Genomic DNA, 15,916 nt, shown 5'->3' on the forward strand with positions numbered 1-15,916 from the left:
GTACTTGTGAAATATCTGGGAACGTGTCTTATAGTTCCTTCATAGTAGCCACCTCTTTCTTTGTTGACTGCTATGCAGGCCTTATTTTTGATTACCTTTAAATATAGTCACCAAAAATGTTTTTACTTTACAGGTGTGTCTTTTTAGGGTTACTTGGTGGAATAATTAGCCTTATTAATTGTGTTGTGGCCATTAGTTGTGTTGTGCAGAACTAAGGTTGATACAGCCCTATTGCACAACCCTATGATTCATAAGTCAAGAGAAATCATTTAATTGATTTACTTAAGATCAGTCAGTCCGAAATATTGCAAAAACTTTGAATGATGTTTCCAAAACTTTGGCCGGCTCTGTACCTGCATTTGATTTACTTTTAATGCTCTTTATTTATCGCAACTTGTTTTTCAAACTTTCAAACTAAGGTAGTCTTAGTATTCCTCACCTCGAATGGGAATATTTGTGATAAAGACTGGTTTAAAAATACATACAGTTATATAAATATGAAGTAAATAAAGCTAATGCTGATGTATTAAAAACAAGTGACAAAGTGTAGTCATTAATCTACTTTGGGAAATGTGGAGCGCCAGCAGTCTGGTGACGCTCTTCCTTCCTCTCCCACCCCGAGACCAACTCAGCTTCAGCGCAATTACAGACCCCACAGCTGCGATACCATCTGACAGATCCACCATCCGATGCGGGTTCTGAGCGGGTTCTGTGGACTTTCGGGTGGTTCGGGTGAGCGATGCGAGCAGAGGCGCAGCAGCAGCAGCAGAAGCAGAGGCGCTCGTCGTGACGCAGCGTCCGTGGATGTAAAACTTTCTCTGGAACTTCGAGATGTGGATTACAAACATGAGGATCGCCTGGGTGTGTGTGCTGTGCTTCGTTGATCTATCAGGTAAATCACTTTCTCAGATCAATTCGAGACATTTAGTAACTTTTTGAGATTGAAAGTCAAGGTGCTGAAAGTGTGTTCCTTTGGGGGAAGAAGAGGCTCATCCATGCTTCCTGGCATTGTTCTGAGCTCAGTGAGAGGAGAGACTCTGGCGAGTTCAGCAAATAAACACATTCCTGAAACACATTTGAAGGAAATCAGGGATGTTGTAAACAAAAGACAAAATAAATTCTACATTAACAATTCTGGATATATATTTTAGAATGATATCTTTGTGGCCAGGTTTTCCAACTTTCTTTGGGGTTTTTTCTTGTAAATCAATATATTCATTAACACTTGTAATCACCATATGTTATATTTTCTTCCAACAATCTGCTATTGAGTTAGTTTAAATAAATGCTGAAGCCCACATGTTGGGTGTGTACACACCATGGTGACACGTTACGCCAGATTTATGCTTTTAATGAAGATTTATACTACAAACAGTGGACCTGGCCTGTCCGAGACATCCATGGAACCTCTGAAACTGATGCTTGGGTACATGCACTCTTGTACAGTAGCTTCACCACTCAGGGTCCCATCCTTGTTCACCTGAGTAGCTGGGATTTTATCCACCACCATTTAACAAAACCCTGCTCAGAAATGAATCAATTTAATGGGGAAGATTGTTCAGTTATGATGATGATTCCTACATTAAAATTGTATTCCCAGAGAGGAATTGAGGCTGCATTAATAATTATTGTCTTAAAAGATAGAAAAGTTAAAGATAAAATACTAATACATTCAATAAATTAAATAATAATAATTATTTTTATTATAACAACACAGACAAGATTAGATCAGACGACCATACTGAGTTGGAAACAGAGTTATAAAGACTGGATTTTTTTTCATGAATCAAAAAAACAACTTTTATGTTTGATAAGCATGACTTCTCTTAGCCTAAGTTCAAGATGAAGAGTTTGATCAGTGAAAACTTCTAGAATACAACTCTAAGTGTCAACATAGTCAAACGCAGCTCCACCAATACAGCTTTTGACTGGAAATGATTCGGTTACAGAAACAATGTTATTTTTGCCAAGACAGTTTAAGTTGAAAAGGGAGATAAGAAAATATAAAAACACACTCTTGTCTGACTGCAAGTGTGTTGTTGTGATGTGCGTTGCAGTGTGTGTCAAACGAAGACACACACCTATGAGTAATTGTGTCTGCAAGATGTGGGGGGCGGATGATGCGGGTCTGTTCCTGGTGCAAACAGTAACATATGTGTGTGGGATGATGCTACTTTGGCTGAAGTTGTTTGTGAGTCAAAGTTTGTCTCAATGTTTTTTCTTGTAAACTAATTAGTAGAAAAACTGTGTATATATTAGTTCCCACATGATAGAACTGCTATGACAAAAGTATTATCCTCATAGACACACAAGATAAAAAGAACAAGCTGGAGGGCAACATTTACTTAAACACACATATATTGACATATTCAGGCCGTGAATAATACCAAAGAAAAGCTAAAAGTTAAATGCTTACTTAATATATTCCCTCGTATATTAAAACAGATCAAGATGTCCTTGTTTTCAAACAGCAGTGACTGTACTGTGTCCTTATGTGTAACTTGTCTATGGTTTAAATCATTAATATTTAAAACCATACTCATCCTGGAAGTCGTAGAAAAACAGTAATATATTTATAAATATTAGTCCTCACTTCATAAAAGAGAAAAGTTGAGAAAACAACTTGAGAAAACTAAACATTTAAAATTCATAAACTTCTAAATATTTACAATTAATTTGATACAGATGTTTGATGTGTAGAAAAGAATGTGCATGAAGACATTTTGTCTGTCCAGGTTCAAGGTTCTTGTTTATAAATCTTCCCTCTCAGCTTGCGTTACTATTAAATATTTGCTCTGATTAGATAATGTGCCGAGATCTGTTGCTGATCTTCTGATTTTGTAATTTGTTCAGATTTTTAAAACGGCTCTCAGGTAAAATGCTTGACACACACACTAGAGAAATATGTATCTCAGTTGGTAGGACTCTGTATTTTGAAAAGCTGAAACAAAGAAAGTTCATCCCTATTGAATTATATCTGACTGCTGAGGTAAGGAACTTCTAAAGGCTGTTCGAAACTATGTTCTACTGGCACAAAACAATATATTAAAAATGTATTCCCATGTAGGGTCATTGATCATCACCAGCTCCTCTCAACATGAGTAAAATAACCAGCTTTATTGTTACAACACACACGTTAGTCAAGAGTTGGATGTTTGAATACACACTAAGACTGAATTGTATATCTACAATTACATTTTTAGCGTTTTGACATTTCTGTCTCCAAAATAAAGTAAAGAAAAAGAAAAAGTTTCTAGTAAAGAAAGAAATACTACTTTTTAATTTTCTTTATTTTATCCACTAGGTTCTGGCTGTTGTATTGCTGTGGGTAAACAAATGCCTCCATTGACATGTTTACCACACACAACATTTACCTGATGCCTTTTGGTTCAATATTTTTCTGTTTCATCTTAGTTCAGGTGATATTGTTCTCCAATATTTATTTATTCATCTGATTTAGTTAACATTTAAAAATATATATATATATATACAAGTGTCTAATCTTCCTATCTTGCGAGATAAATCTTTTTCTATGATTTCTCTCATCATTCAAATTTCTTTCAAACCTTTTAATATTTGTAGGAAACCAAGATCTTTGATAAAAACTTTAGGCCTATCTTTATTTTTCACTTGTCTTGTAGACTCTGTGACAGATTTGACGATGATCTCCACGGCCGAGGTCTCCCACGTCAATCCCTTCACCATCTCCTGCATCAACGGAGAGCGCGGTCCGACTCAGCCCGAGCTGCACATCTCCAGAGACAACCAGATCCTAGTCCTGCCCGAGCGGCCCAGTTTCAAAGTCCATAAACCCAGGAACAAGGAAGTAGTGGCCAGAGACTTCCAGGGTTTGGATAACATTGGGATCTTCTATTGCGAGTCCACTCAGGAGGTTTCATCCTCGGAGACAATCACCATGATAAACAACTATCCTAGTGGTGAGGTGATGCTGTGGCATTGATGATAAAATGACAGAGAGAGCTTTAAATGAAGATTTTTTTTTTTTTTTTTTTTATAAAATTTCTTTGTCTGTGTTGACTTGTTCCAAGTAAACTTTTTTTTCAAGTCATGGATTTTTTTCGTTTCGTCTTAGTGTTGATTCATTTTGATTCGGAATGTTTAGTTTAGTTTAATTTAGCTATAAATGCTGTGTAAAGTTCTCCACCAAGAGTTCTCCACATACTGCTGAATGAACTGATGTGTCTCACCTTTCTTTTTTTTTTCACAGCTAATTTTGTTCCAAACCACTTGACAGTGACGGCGAACTACGGGGAGACTGTTCACCTCGGCATGCTGCTGCTGGACTCCCAAAAGAGGGATGTGACCTGGAAGTACAACGGTAATCAGTGGATGACATTTTCTGTGAATTAGAAAGATGATTATCTGAGAAACAATAACACCAAATTAAAAACATAATTGAATGCAAACAGAAAAACGTTAGTTTTCAAGATGGCTGACTCATGTTTTATCCTGTATGATCATGTTATTCTGTGCTTTTGTTCAGGAAATTACTACTACATGACTCACTGGACCGACATGATCAACCACACCGCCGTGTTGACCATCGAGAACGTGGACTATGACAATCAGGGCATCTACAGTGCCAGCTACATGGGGGACAGTCCGCTGCGCGGCGCCTGGATGAGACTCATCATCAGAGGTTTGTTTTAGGTCAATGAAACAGCAACACACACTCACACTGGGTCGGCTGTAAAAGTTGTTTGTTTTTGAGTTTGAACTATAAACTAACTTTGCACATTCTGCAAGTTTGACCACAGGCACATGAAAAAGATCCACAGATGTTTCTTTACAAGTCTGCTCACATGTTTCAAATGTTAAAGTCTCACTTCAATATGCAGTAAGTCCCTCATCATGACCTTATTTTGAAGTTATTACTTCATAAAGTCCCCACTAGAAATATTAGCAAACAACAGGTTACAAGAACGAAGTCCATTATGACATAATAATGGCTTCACACCTCATGCAGCCAACTGTAATCACACCCCACTTTGATTATACAACAGGTTCCTTGTAGGTGGAGACTTCTGGGATTGTTGACGCGGAGTAAAAAAAAAAACAAAGTGTTTTCTATTGGGCGGGGCTTAAACACATATTTCAAATATAATAATATTTCAATGAAAAGGGAGTTTTTTTCAAACAGACACATACTGATGAGTATAATAGAGATCCAAGATATATTTAAGGTATATATAAATCAACACATTAGTTTGTTGGGTAATTGATTACTAATATTAATTGGGTAAGATTTTTCTGTTTTTTTTATCATTTTAGTTCATTTTCTAACACATATCATTTCTGTGTTCCAATAATTATTTCTTACATTTTTCTTATGAGAAAACAATGTGTGATGACTTTCCTTCCACAGAATGTCCTGGAAATAAATGGGGGCGTCCCTGTGACAAGGACTGTCCGCAGTGTTTGAACGGTGGGGTCTGTCACGGCCTGGGTGGGGACTGTGTCTGCCCGCCCGGGTTCATGGGGACACGCTGTGAGACAGGTTTGTACTGGAGAACATCACACATTCACCGTCCGTGGCACCGAGGATGCTTAAAACGCTCTCAGCCTGCAGAGAAGGAATGTTCGGCCGGAACTGTCAGGAGTCTTGTGGGGAGAATCTTAACTGTCGAGGTCTTCGCTTCTGCCTGCTTGACCCTTACGGGTGTTCATGTGCGAGCGGCTGGTCCGGGAGCCGCTGTGATAAAGGTGTCTACAAAAGTTTCTAATAAAGAATCTGTTTTTCATTACTGACCCCATATTTTCCAACAGCCTGTCAAAACGACTATTATGGGCCAGACTGCAGAAGAAGCTGTAAATGCCAAAATGGAGGTATCTGCAGCCGTTTTCGTGGCTGCCAGTGTCCCACAGGCTGGCGGGGACAGAACTGTGAAATATCTGGTCGGTACAGATATCATATCCTCACATCTGCTCCTCCATCCTGAATGATCTCTTCTTCCTGGTAGACCGGGCCCCCCAGATCTTGGACCTGGACAGTACTTTGGAGTGGAATCTCAACTCTAGTCCAAAGATCTTTTGCTCGGCAACAGGGAACCCGCTGCCCAGCCATGACAGCATCGAGCTGAGGAAGCTGGACAGCACCGTCTACAAGGTAGGAGGTCCACTGTCTGCCAAGAACAGCGATGTCCTCACACATTTATTAAGAGCTGAAACCTATGGGGTTATTTATATTGCATCATTGCATCTCAAGGGATTTTAGCTCATTTGTTTTTCTACAGACAGAAAACTGAAAGTTGTTGACAGTTAGTAGTGTTACAGGCACTAGCTAGAAAGTATCTAAATAAGTAATAATAAGTTGTTGCTTAAATAAGGTTATTAAATAAAGACAAGTAAAACAAAACCTGTTTTGACAAAAACAAGAACAACACAATGTTAAATGTTTCTAACAATATTACGAACATAACATAACAGAATCTAAAGTGTCTCTAAAACCAATTGGTGGACTGTAATTTGAACAGGATGGTATTTTGCTTTCATAAAAGTAATCAGAGATTTGGGGATCCACAAGGATCACTTTCAGGCCCTACTTGTTTTACCTCAAAGGTTTTGATTTGAAGTCATACAACTGTCAGCAGTGCATACGTTTAGTTAAGTTAGTTAGTTAGTTTAAGCTTAAGTTAGTTCTAAAAAAAACATACCATTCATGTATTCATGCACCCTTGTAATTTATTAAATATCTAGCAGACACAATACAATATATACATATATTTTTCATTCAGACTCTGTACACATATTGATACATTAAATTTAATATAACCAGAGTGTAGGTTGCTGAATTTTAATTGGATTGATCTTTCTTTCTTACTTTTGAGCCATTATCAGACTGAAACTTTTTATTTTTTTAATTAATTTACACAGTCTTTTTTCTATTAGTAAGGCCTCATAATCTAAATGGTTCTTTCACACACACCAACTTTCTCTCATTACCAAATGGGGTTTTTTTCAGTCAAGAGTTTACATTTTTTTTTTCAATTTACTTAAAACATTATCTGAAACATAAAGTTGAGGATCTGGAGAGGTTTACTACAGGATCCCACACCAAAACAAAGAACAGGAACTAACCTACAAGTGATGCTATGGTTCCTCCTCTGCTGGATTTTAAATGAGTATGACTTGTTTTCAGGCTTCTCACACCGTCATGGACTCCAACAAAAGCATTGCTCTGTTTGAGATCCCACGTCTGACTGCTCAGCAAGGAGGATTGTGGGAGTGCAGGGTGTCCACCAATGGAGGCCAGGACTCCCGAAGGTTTAACCTCACGGTGAAAAGTGAGGCTGCCAGTGCCTTTAAGTGGAAATATGCAAGGAGATGAACCAATGTGTTTTCTTCTCAGACCCCCCAGTGCCTATGACTGCCCCCAAACTGCTGGAAAAGAGAAGTAAACAGCTGCTGGTGATGCCAGTCGATTCCTACAGAGGGGATGGACCAATCGTCTCCACCCGGCTCCTCTACAAGCCTGTGGAGAACGGAGACTCCTGGTCCTCCATCATAGGTGAGAGTGTTATGATTAAACAACAGTAAAGATAATAATTCTTAGGTTTCAACGGAGACACGTGGATCTTCTTGTCTTCATCTCCATGTACAATTAAACCTGAACCCTTGTTGTCCTACAAAATATTCCACAGATGTCCCCAAAATCTGATGCTCAAACCTCACTGTGCTACAATAAAGGTCATAGGCTCAACATTTATCTTAGTCTGGGATAAGATTAGATTACAGGCAAAACTACAATGAATATGACAATGATGTATGGAATACCAGGAATAACATAATTGTAAAATAAAAGCTGCAATAAACAAGGGAAAATATTTGTATTTTTCCAAGTTTATTTTCATTCTAATATCTGGATGAATCCTGTATCTCTTACTTGATGGATATTTTGGCACTAGAAATTAAAAATTGAACAGATGTCCCCTGTCTCCAGTCTACAGCGACAGAGAGCCCATCACACTGATGAACTTGGAGCCTTCGACTCGCTACCTTGTTCGAGTGCAACTCAGTCGCCCCGGAGAAGGTGGCGTAGGTGCGCCAGGACCAGAGACCATCATGGAGACGGACTGTCCTGGTGAGACCCTGATCTTAAACACAAACGTAATTCAAATTAGAGGGGAAATAAAATGATCATTTTGTCAACAAGATCACAGAATATTACCACATTAAAATGGACTACTTCTGACCTATCATTGCTTACTTTCTAAAAGTAAAATATGCTGAGAAAACATGGAAAAATGGGTAACAAGGACAAAAACACAAACATTCACATTTATAAAATATATTTAAGTGGTGAATATCTTAAATAATGGGGCCCCCAAAAACATTGTTTATATGGTGGAAGACAAGCAAATGTTGCCTAAATGTATTTATTTATTCTTGCAAAAAAAAACCTCATAGTTTTTCTATTTAAACAGACCTTGTCTGCATCTTGATTGTGTTATTATTCTTTGGGGACTTAATTGTGTGTGTGTGGCTTTGCAAGGAAAAATCAGTCATGTAGAGACTATTCACCTATTCACCTATCTTAGTGTTGTACCCCAACTCAAGGTGACTAAAATATCAGCAATGTCACATATTATATCTCCAGAAAGGAAAGGTTAGTTAGCGTTTTGTTTGTTTTCTCACCCAGCAGAACCACGATTGATGGTTATGGTATAACCCTATGTTGATAGTTTATTTGTTTGTTAATGTTTAACAATGACTTTTTATGAGGTAAACCAAAACCAAATTGAACCTTTCAGTCTGGTCACTACCTTTCTATGTCCGGACAGAGTTTTGGTCCCCCACCATAGTTCTGACTCAGAATTCATGGCCAGTGTAACAATAAACTACACATCGATGGAGCACTTCAGCTTCTGGATTGGCATCCGGAATCACTTGCAACATATTTGCATGTGAGGCCGGCAGTATTCTCTAAGTATTCCAACAAGAATGATGATGATGATCATCACCGACAGAAACCCGCTAGAATTCACCAGACAATGCATAGATCAGAGACTGTCAGAGCAAAATACATCTGGTCCGCTCACCATGTGTTCCCTGTCGCTGCAGAGCCTGCAGTCCGACCTGAGATCGACATCAGCTCGGTGGACGGTCGTAACGCCACGGTGCGCTGGCGTCTGCCCAACAACAGTGGTGCTAGTGGTGGCGGAGCCAGCGGGTTCTTGGTGCAGCTCTTTGGCCCACCACCGTATAGCCAGAAGCTCCTGGAGGAGACCACTCTGCTCAATGTGCTGTCCAAAAAGTTCTACAACTTGGCGTATCAGCAGGACAACTACACAGTGGTGGTGCGCCTCATCAACTGTGGCAGCCAGGGGCCTCCGTCCAAGCCCTACCCCTTACGCATCCACAGCCAGGGTAACGAGGATCAGTTTTTAATTTGTGGAAGCCAGTGTCGGGGATACAACATGTAATCATTAGAAAACATAGTGAGCATAACCTCAGTGGCCACCAGGGGAGCCTTGGTATTATTATGAAGAAAGTCCAAAAATGTCACCCGATTCAAGAAACCCTAAAATGATTGCATCTCAAAATTTAGAAACCATTGTCCTTCTGAAATGAATAACCATGTCAATATAATATTATATTTATGTATATAGATTTATTTCCAACCAAAGCCGAACAATTAAATTAATTAATGTTTTAAGTACTATAAAATTGGTCATAAAACTGAATTAATATCTACTCTGCTCTTTCTGATTTTATGTTTTAGGACCATCGTCCCCTCGTAACGTCCAGGCACTGCCACTGTCCATTTCAGCTGTCCAGGTCAAATGGCAGGCGCCGGAGGATCTTAACGGTGGCATCATCAAATACGTCATAGAGTACCAGCCGGTCGGCCACGCGAGTCCACACCCTTGGGTGGACACCGACGACGGAAACAAAACCGCCAAGGATGTCACGGCACTCAACGGCAGTACCCTGTACCAGTTTAGAGTGCGGGCCTTTTCAAAAGTACCCGGAGAGTGGAGCAAGTTCGTCCAGGCCTTGACCCAAGGGGACGGTGAGTGTCCCGGTTCAGATAGAAACCTAAATGAAAACATGATTTTAAGTTTCTTTTAAAGCAACATTGAATATTCATCTTGTTCTCCACTATAATGTCTCTCTGTAAAGGTCCTCAGAGTTTGACCCCGACCACGCAGGGTGTATCTGGCAGGTCAAGCGGGGACAGTTACCAGCTCCTGGTGGCTGTGGTGGGGTCAGTGACGGTCACCTGCGTCACCATCCTGCTGGCTCTGCTGGCTCTCTTCTTCATTCGCAAGACTCTGCTCAACCGCCGGAGAACCTTTACCTACCAGTCTGGATCGGTGAGGAAGCCAAGTTCATTTACACGTTTATTTAAGTATATATGAGTTAATACCTATGTTTAAATACTCCACAGGGAGAGGAGACCATTCTGCAGTTCAACTCTGGAACTCTGACGTTGACTCGGAGGCCCAAACCCACCCCAGAACCCCTCACCTACCCCATCCTGGAATGGGAGGACATCAAGTTTGAGGACGTGATTGGAGAAGGAAACTTTGGACAGGTTGTTCTGTGTTCTGTGTATTTAAAATACTCAGCAGCGATTTAACAGTCTTACCAAACACCAGGTCATCAAAGCCATGATCAAGAAGGACGGCAGCAAGATGAGCGCGGCCATCAAGATGTTGAAAGGTACTCATTGAAATTATTTTCTATGTATTAACATACATGGACACTTTTTATTAATTAATAAAGCATTGAATTCATGTACTTATTGCATGTGTACAAACACCTTTCACTGACATTGAACAATTTCAAAAATAGAAAAAAGCTTTAATTTAAATGGAAATTAGAAATATAGAGATAAATTAATGTGTACATAAGAGCAACATATGGGTTCTAAAAAAGCAGAATAGTAGGAAAAATATCATGAAGGAAAAACATTCCCACAAAGACATTTTAAACTAAATGAGAACTGTTTTACTTCATTTACTCGCATAGAACTATAGTGACACATGCTAACAAGACTGTTAGAGAAACATAATAAATCAAAAATCTTTGCCAGTTTCCGTTGTCTTCTCCTGGGAATTTGCGGATCTTGCACTTTGTTAAAACACTTCTTCTTGCACTCCTGCAGAGTTTGCCTCTGAGAATGACCACCGAGACTTTGCTGGGGAGCTGGAAGTTCTGTGCAAACTGGGCCAGCACCCAAACATCATCAACCTGATCGGAGCCTGCGAGAACAGAGGTGAGCTGGTGACATCTAGTGGTTCATGTGGGAGTTACTAAGCGACACCGATCATAATCCTAGTCATTTATAGAAGCGTTTTGTCCTCGTTAAGATGATGAAAATTAAATTTGAGCTGTTTGAAAACTTTATTCCAGCCAAAAGCGGTATTAGGTGAGAAGTAAAGGAAGGAAGGGAAGAGGAGTGATTGTAAGAATAATAGGAAGAATAAGGAGGAATAATAATAAGTTACATGGGAGAAAGCTGTTTCACTAGAAAACTACAATTTAGCCATTTTTTCTGTGAGATTATTTTATGCCTGTGTGATTGTTGAAACCATTGTTCTAACATATTACAAAAAATGAATTAATGCTTCATTAAAACAGCCATTTTATTCACACCTTTACCGGGGGCAAAAAAAATGCAAAAACATGCTGTCTATCTGGAAACATAAAACACCATAACCTGAGCTTTAGATGTGCTATCAACCCTTACTGTAAGTGAGGTCAACATCATCTTCTTAGGCATATTTTTTGTTGTAAACTTTGTATGATCTGCATCAGGTGTTAAGGACTTCATTTGATCTGGTAGGTTACCTGTATATAGCAATAGAGTACGCACCCTATGGGAACCTTCTGGACTTCTTGAGGAAGAGCCGAGTGTTGGAGACCGATCCTGCGTTTGCTAAAGAACATGGCACCGCCTCCACCCTCACTTCCCAACAGTTGCTGCAGTTTGCTGTGGACGTGGCCACTGGGATGCACTACCTCAGTGACAAACAGGTGATGCTCAGTATGATTTAGATCTGAATGAAATGTGAAACTTTGCTACCTTAGATGAATCAAAGCAAGTACAGATCATACGTCTGCAGTATAGTCTTTGATTGACGGTCTTTTTTCGTCTACCTTAGTTCATCCACAGAGACTTGGCTGCCAGGAACGTTCTAGTCGGTGACAATCTTGTGGCGAAGATTGCAGATTTTGGCTTGTCCCGTGGTGAGGAAGTTTATGTGAAGAAGACAATGGTGAGTTACTGACACATTGTTTTACCTGAGATGTTAGGTTCAAACACTTGACAATGTTTAGTCTGATGAAAATGTCTTGTGTCAGGGGCGTTTGCCTGTTCGCTGGATGGCCATTGAGTCTTTAAACTACAGCGTTTACACGACCAAGAGTGATGTGTAAGTATATGTCCAACACATGACGAAATCTCACGACATGAGATGGTATTCTTTCTTTTATTCAGATGTTACTTATCAGCAATTACCGTACTTAGCTTGACATTAGAGCCAAATCACTAAAATCCTGGCACTGCAATGCAAAAACCTGACAGGCTGTACATGGAATGATTCCATCATGACCCGTTATTTATGATGAAACCAATTCATTGTATTCAAGTACTGTGAATGACAATATTATATCGCTGTCTAAAACACGTGAACTGTATAAAACACATATATAAACCAAAACCTTATAGTCTAGTTCTATTTCAGTCATTACAAACATACCAATTAAAAACATCTTGTATAATTATTTTAAATTGTACATTTTCTTCAGCCAAGAAGTTTGCTGCTACATGCTAGCTTAGTTCTAATTGTATAAAGAAATGCATTATATAAACATTGATAAGTTGAAAATCAAAGTAAAGTTGTTACATGCCATCTTACTAAAATGAAGTAAGAATTAGTATAGGCCAAAGAACTGGACTAAAACCATGAATAACATAATAATCACAAACGTGATTTCACCACATGATATCATCGTCGTTCTTTAACACGTGAATATATTTATTCTAATAATTGTGCATTCTTCCATCTTGTCTGCCAAAAGAAAACAACAAATCACCCACAGCCACATGCATGAGTGATAAGAGTGTGCTGCGCGACTGATAAGAGCCACCAGGAAATTTGGGTTGAACTGAGAACCATTTATGTAAAGCCAAGTGTAGAAAGACTTCTAACTGCAGAAAAGCAATGGTTTGAAAGATAAACGCAGAGAAAAACAGTAAAGTCTGTCTAAAGTCTGTCTCATAAGTACCCTAACTAAGTTATTATGATGTTAAAACCAGGACTTTTCGGCAGTTCAATGTTGAATTTTGAATAAAGTTGAGGTGTATGTATTGTAAAAACATACTGTGAATCATTTTTACTGTTCATATGTTCAAGTGTATGTACGTCTTTCTTTTAGGTGGTCTTTTGGAATTCTTCTCTGGGAAATAGTTAGCTTGGGTGAGTGAATGAAATAATACTATATTAATATTTTCAATTCTTTGCCTTCAAACAGCTCCAATGAAGAGCTAAAGCCTTCATTCAAGATTATTTGTGTGTTTCAGGAGGTACACCGTACTGTGGGATGACCTGTGCCGAGCTCTATGAAAAGTTGCCTCAGGGATACAGGATGGAGAAACCCAAAAACTGTGAAGACGAAGTGTAAGAAGTAGCTCTTTTTGTCATCACTCTTCTGAAGTCTGTCAAACCTGCATGTTCTCACCACTCAGTTACGAGCTGATGAAGCAATGCTGGAGAGACCGGCCGTATGAACGACCCCCGTTCTCCCAAATCTCCGTGCAGCTCAACAGGATGCAGGAAGCCAGGAAGGTAATGTCAGCATGGAAAAGGAAAAAAGTAGGAATATTTCTTGTTGTTGAAAGACTTTGGTGTTCACTTGTTGTCTGAAGATGATCCTGCAATTGTTCTCAGATAATGTTATATATCGGTAATGTCGTAGCTACTAGATGAGCTGAGATTATTGCTTGAATTATTGCATCTTATTCTGTGTGTGGCTTAAAGGTGTTTCAAGAGGGAAAAATCATTCTTATAATATTAGACGATAACACATCTTTATAGCTCAGGGCTTTTCTTTGTCAAATTAGAAAAAATAATATGATCAATCAAACTTAAACTTGATCTTAAAACAGTTTACATGAGTCTGGTCAAAGTACGTCCCAAGGGTTTGTTCTGTTTGACTGCATTAATGTTGCCCCAGAGATCATGTGGAAATGTTTCGTTTTTTCCTTATGCGAGTATTTTTATAGTTACTTTAAGATTTCATAGTTTTTCTATCCCATATTCCTCACCACAGTCCCTGTATACAGTAAAGTGTGGCACCGAGATTTAATTTGCCACTGCTGGTTTACATTGTCAACTCACAGCGTCTTTCCCTTTGTGTCCTGAAGGCGTACGTGAACATGGCGCTCTTCGAGAACTTCACCTACGCGGGTATAGATGCCACGGCTGAGGAGGCCTGACGACCAGCCCCCCCAGACCCGCGCCGGCCACCAAACCTCAAGAGAAAGTCAAAAAGACTGTCGCCACGTTACTGCCGCCCCCCCGCTGCAAAGCGCCGAGACTGGAGGCGCTCGCACCGAACCACTCAACTCTAGTGTGGAACTGAGACTGGACTCGGTGGAAGGACACTGTGGGGACGAGTGGAAAGCAGCAGGAGGAGACTTTTGATTTTTCTCTGGCGATAAAGAAGCAAGGTGGCTTGCAGAGACACCACGGGTCTGAGGGGTGTCAATGATGGACTTCAATAACTGTTCAATCAACTATTCAGGTTCACAGACTCTTGGGTGGATGAAGCACTTACAAAGACTGATCACTGCCATGTGAATGTCATTTTTATTACACTGTATGTACTGTGCAGGTTATTACACCTGTCATATAAATAGATACTCCTGTATATTAGTGTATAGCCTCTGTGATCAACTCATCTTCATCGTACTTTAACTCGACTACAACCACTGCACCTTTGATCGGGTGATCTCCAGGAACATCTACTTATCTGTTAAGGACATTTAAAAAAACAGAAAAGACAAAATAAGTTTTACCCATTTTCATCATGCCTTGAACTGCAGGGTGTTTATGGGCTGGCGAAGCTTCATGAAGCATTATTTCAGAGTCCACTGCGTTGTCACTTATCATTTTCAACGACTTTAATAAAAAAAACTATTATCATCTTAGAGTGCCCACTACTACTGAAATAAGAATATTGCTTTATGAAGCTTCATCATTGCATGAATAACATTTTTTTAGTTTGTTTTCTTTCTTGTATCTGTAGATGTGAACTTGTTATCAACTCTGGTATCACACCGTAAGTGCGTCTTTTCCATAAACAGGTTTTTACAGATATTTTCAGCAGGAAATCCTATGGTATCGTTCTCATAATGTTATTTCTCTGTATGCATTTTAGCATAATAAACTCAAAATATATTTGTGTTCTATATGAAACTCACCAAGATCACACTTCTTGTCATCTGACCTAAGGACCTTCTTTTTTGTTATTTTTGTGTTGTCAATAAGCTGTTCTGTTGGTTCATACATTTTATTTCAGTTTTCTAAATAAAATCTATCATTGTTTTTTTTCAAACTGAGCACTCAGAGCAGACATGTTCGTGTTCACTGCGTCTAATCAAATCAACAGCTTACACTATTGGATATGATTAAGAGACCCAATGATACCGTCCAGTAGAAGCTAGAGCATGTTTGAAATGCAGACAGCAGGAAAAAAGTGACGATGAATGAGTTTCATGGTTGCACATGAAGTTTACAGGTGTACCAAGATGTTAAGGATTATCCTATCAGGTTTACTAGTCAAATTTAGCTTATTAGAAAACAACAACCATCAGATTATTAAATTCTTCATAAGACAATAGAATAAAATGGTATTACATGAAGTACCTCATACTTGCATTGTC

General features: G+C 39.2%; 1 protein-coding gene across 2 annotated transcripts; it reads left to right on the forward strand.

The window, feature by feature from the left end:
* Positions 1-669: 669 nt before the first annotated feature.
* Positions 670-15,453, forward strand: tie1 (tyrosine kinase with immunoglobulin-like and EGF-like domains 1). 2 transcript variants are annotated; one of them, XM_087785363.1, is made up of 24 exons: positions 670-892; positions 3,642-3,938; positions 4,229-4,339; positions 4,505-4,660; positions 5,387-5,518; positions 5,584-5,724; positions 5,788-5,916; positions 5,982-6,127; positions 7,160-7,304; positions 7,370-7,528; positions 7,961-8,101; positions 9,082-9,387; positions 9,743-10,033; positions 10,144-10,337; positions 10,412-10,558; positions 10,623-10,686; positions 11,132-11,242; positions 11,813-12,003; positions 12,132-12,245; positions 12,331-12,401; positions 13,408-13,448; positions 13,553-13,649; positions 13,718-13,817; positions 14,396-15,453. In XM_087785363.1, exons 1-24 carry the CDS (start codon positions 832-834, stop codon positions 14,465-14,467), a joined length of 3,417 nt encoding a protein of 1,138 aa, XP_087641489.1. In that variant the 5' UTR covers positions 670-831; the 3' UTR covers positions 14,468-15,453. The 2 variants fall into 2 exon arrangements, with proteins under 2 accessions (XP_087641489.1, XP_087641491.1); XM_087785365.1 differs by lacking the exon at positions 9,082-9,387.
* Positions 15,454-15,916: the final 463 nt, after the last annotated feature.

Source organism: Callionymus lyra, chromosome 2 (genome assembly GCF_982586985.1).
Source record: "Callionymus lyra chromosome 2, fCalLyr1.hap1.1, whole genome shotgun sequence".
NCBI lineage: Eukaryota > Metazoa > Chordata > Actinopteri > Syngnathiformes > Callionymidae > Callionymus > Callionymus lyra.

Excerpts from the sequence above, each read along its gene's own strand:
- tie1 (XM_087785363.1), top strand. The coding sequence starts at position 832 with ATGTGGATTACAAACATGAGGATCGCCTGGGTGTGTGTGCTGTGCTTC. Across the intron at positions 5,725-5,787 it reads CGGGAGCCGCTGTGATAAAG|CCTGTCAAAACGACTATTAT; the intron begins GTGTCTACAAAA and ends ATTTTCCAACAG. Across the intron at positions 6,128-7,159 it reads TGGACAGCACCGTCTACAAG|GCTTCTCACACCGTCATGGA; the intron begins GTAGGAGGTCCA and ends ACTTGTTTTCAG.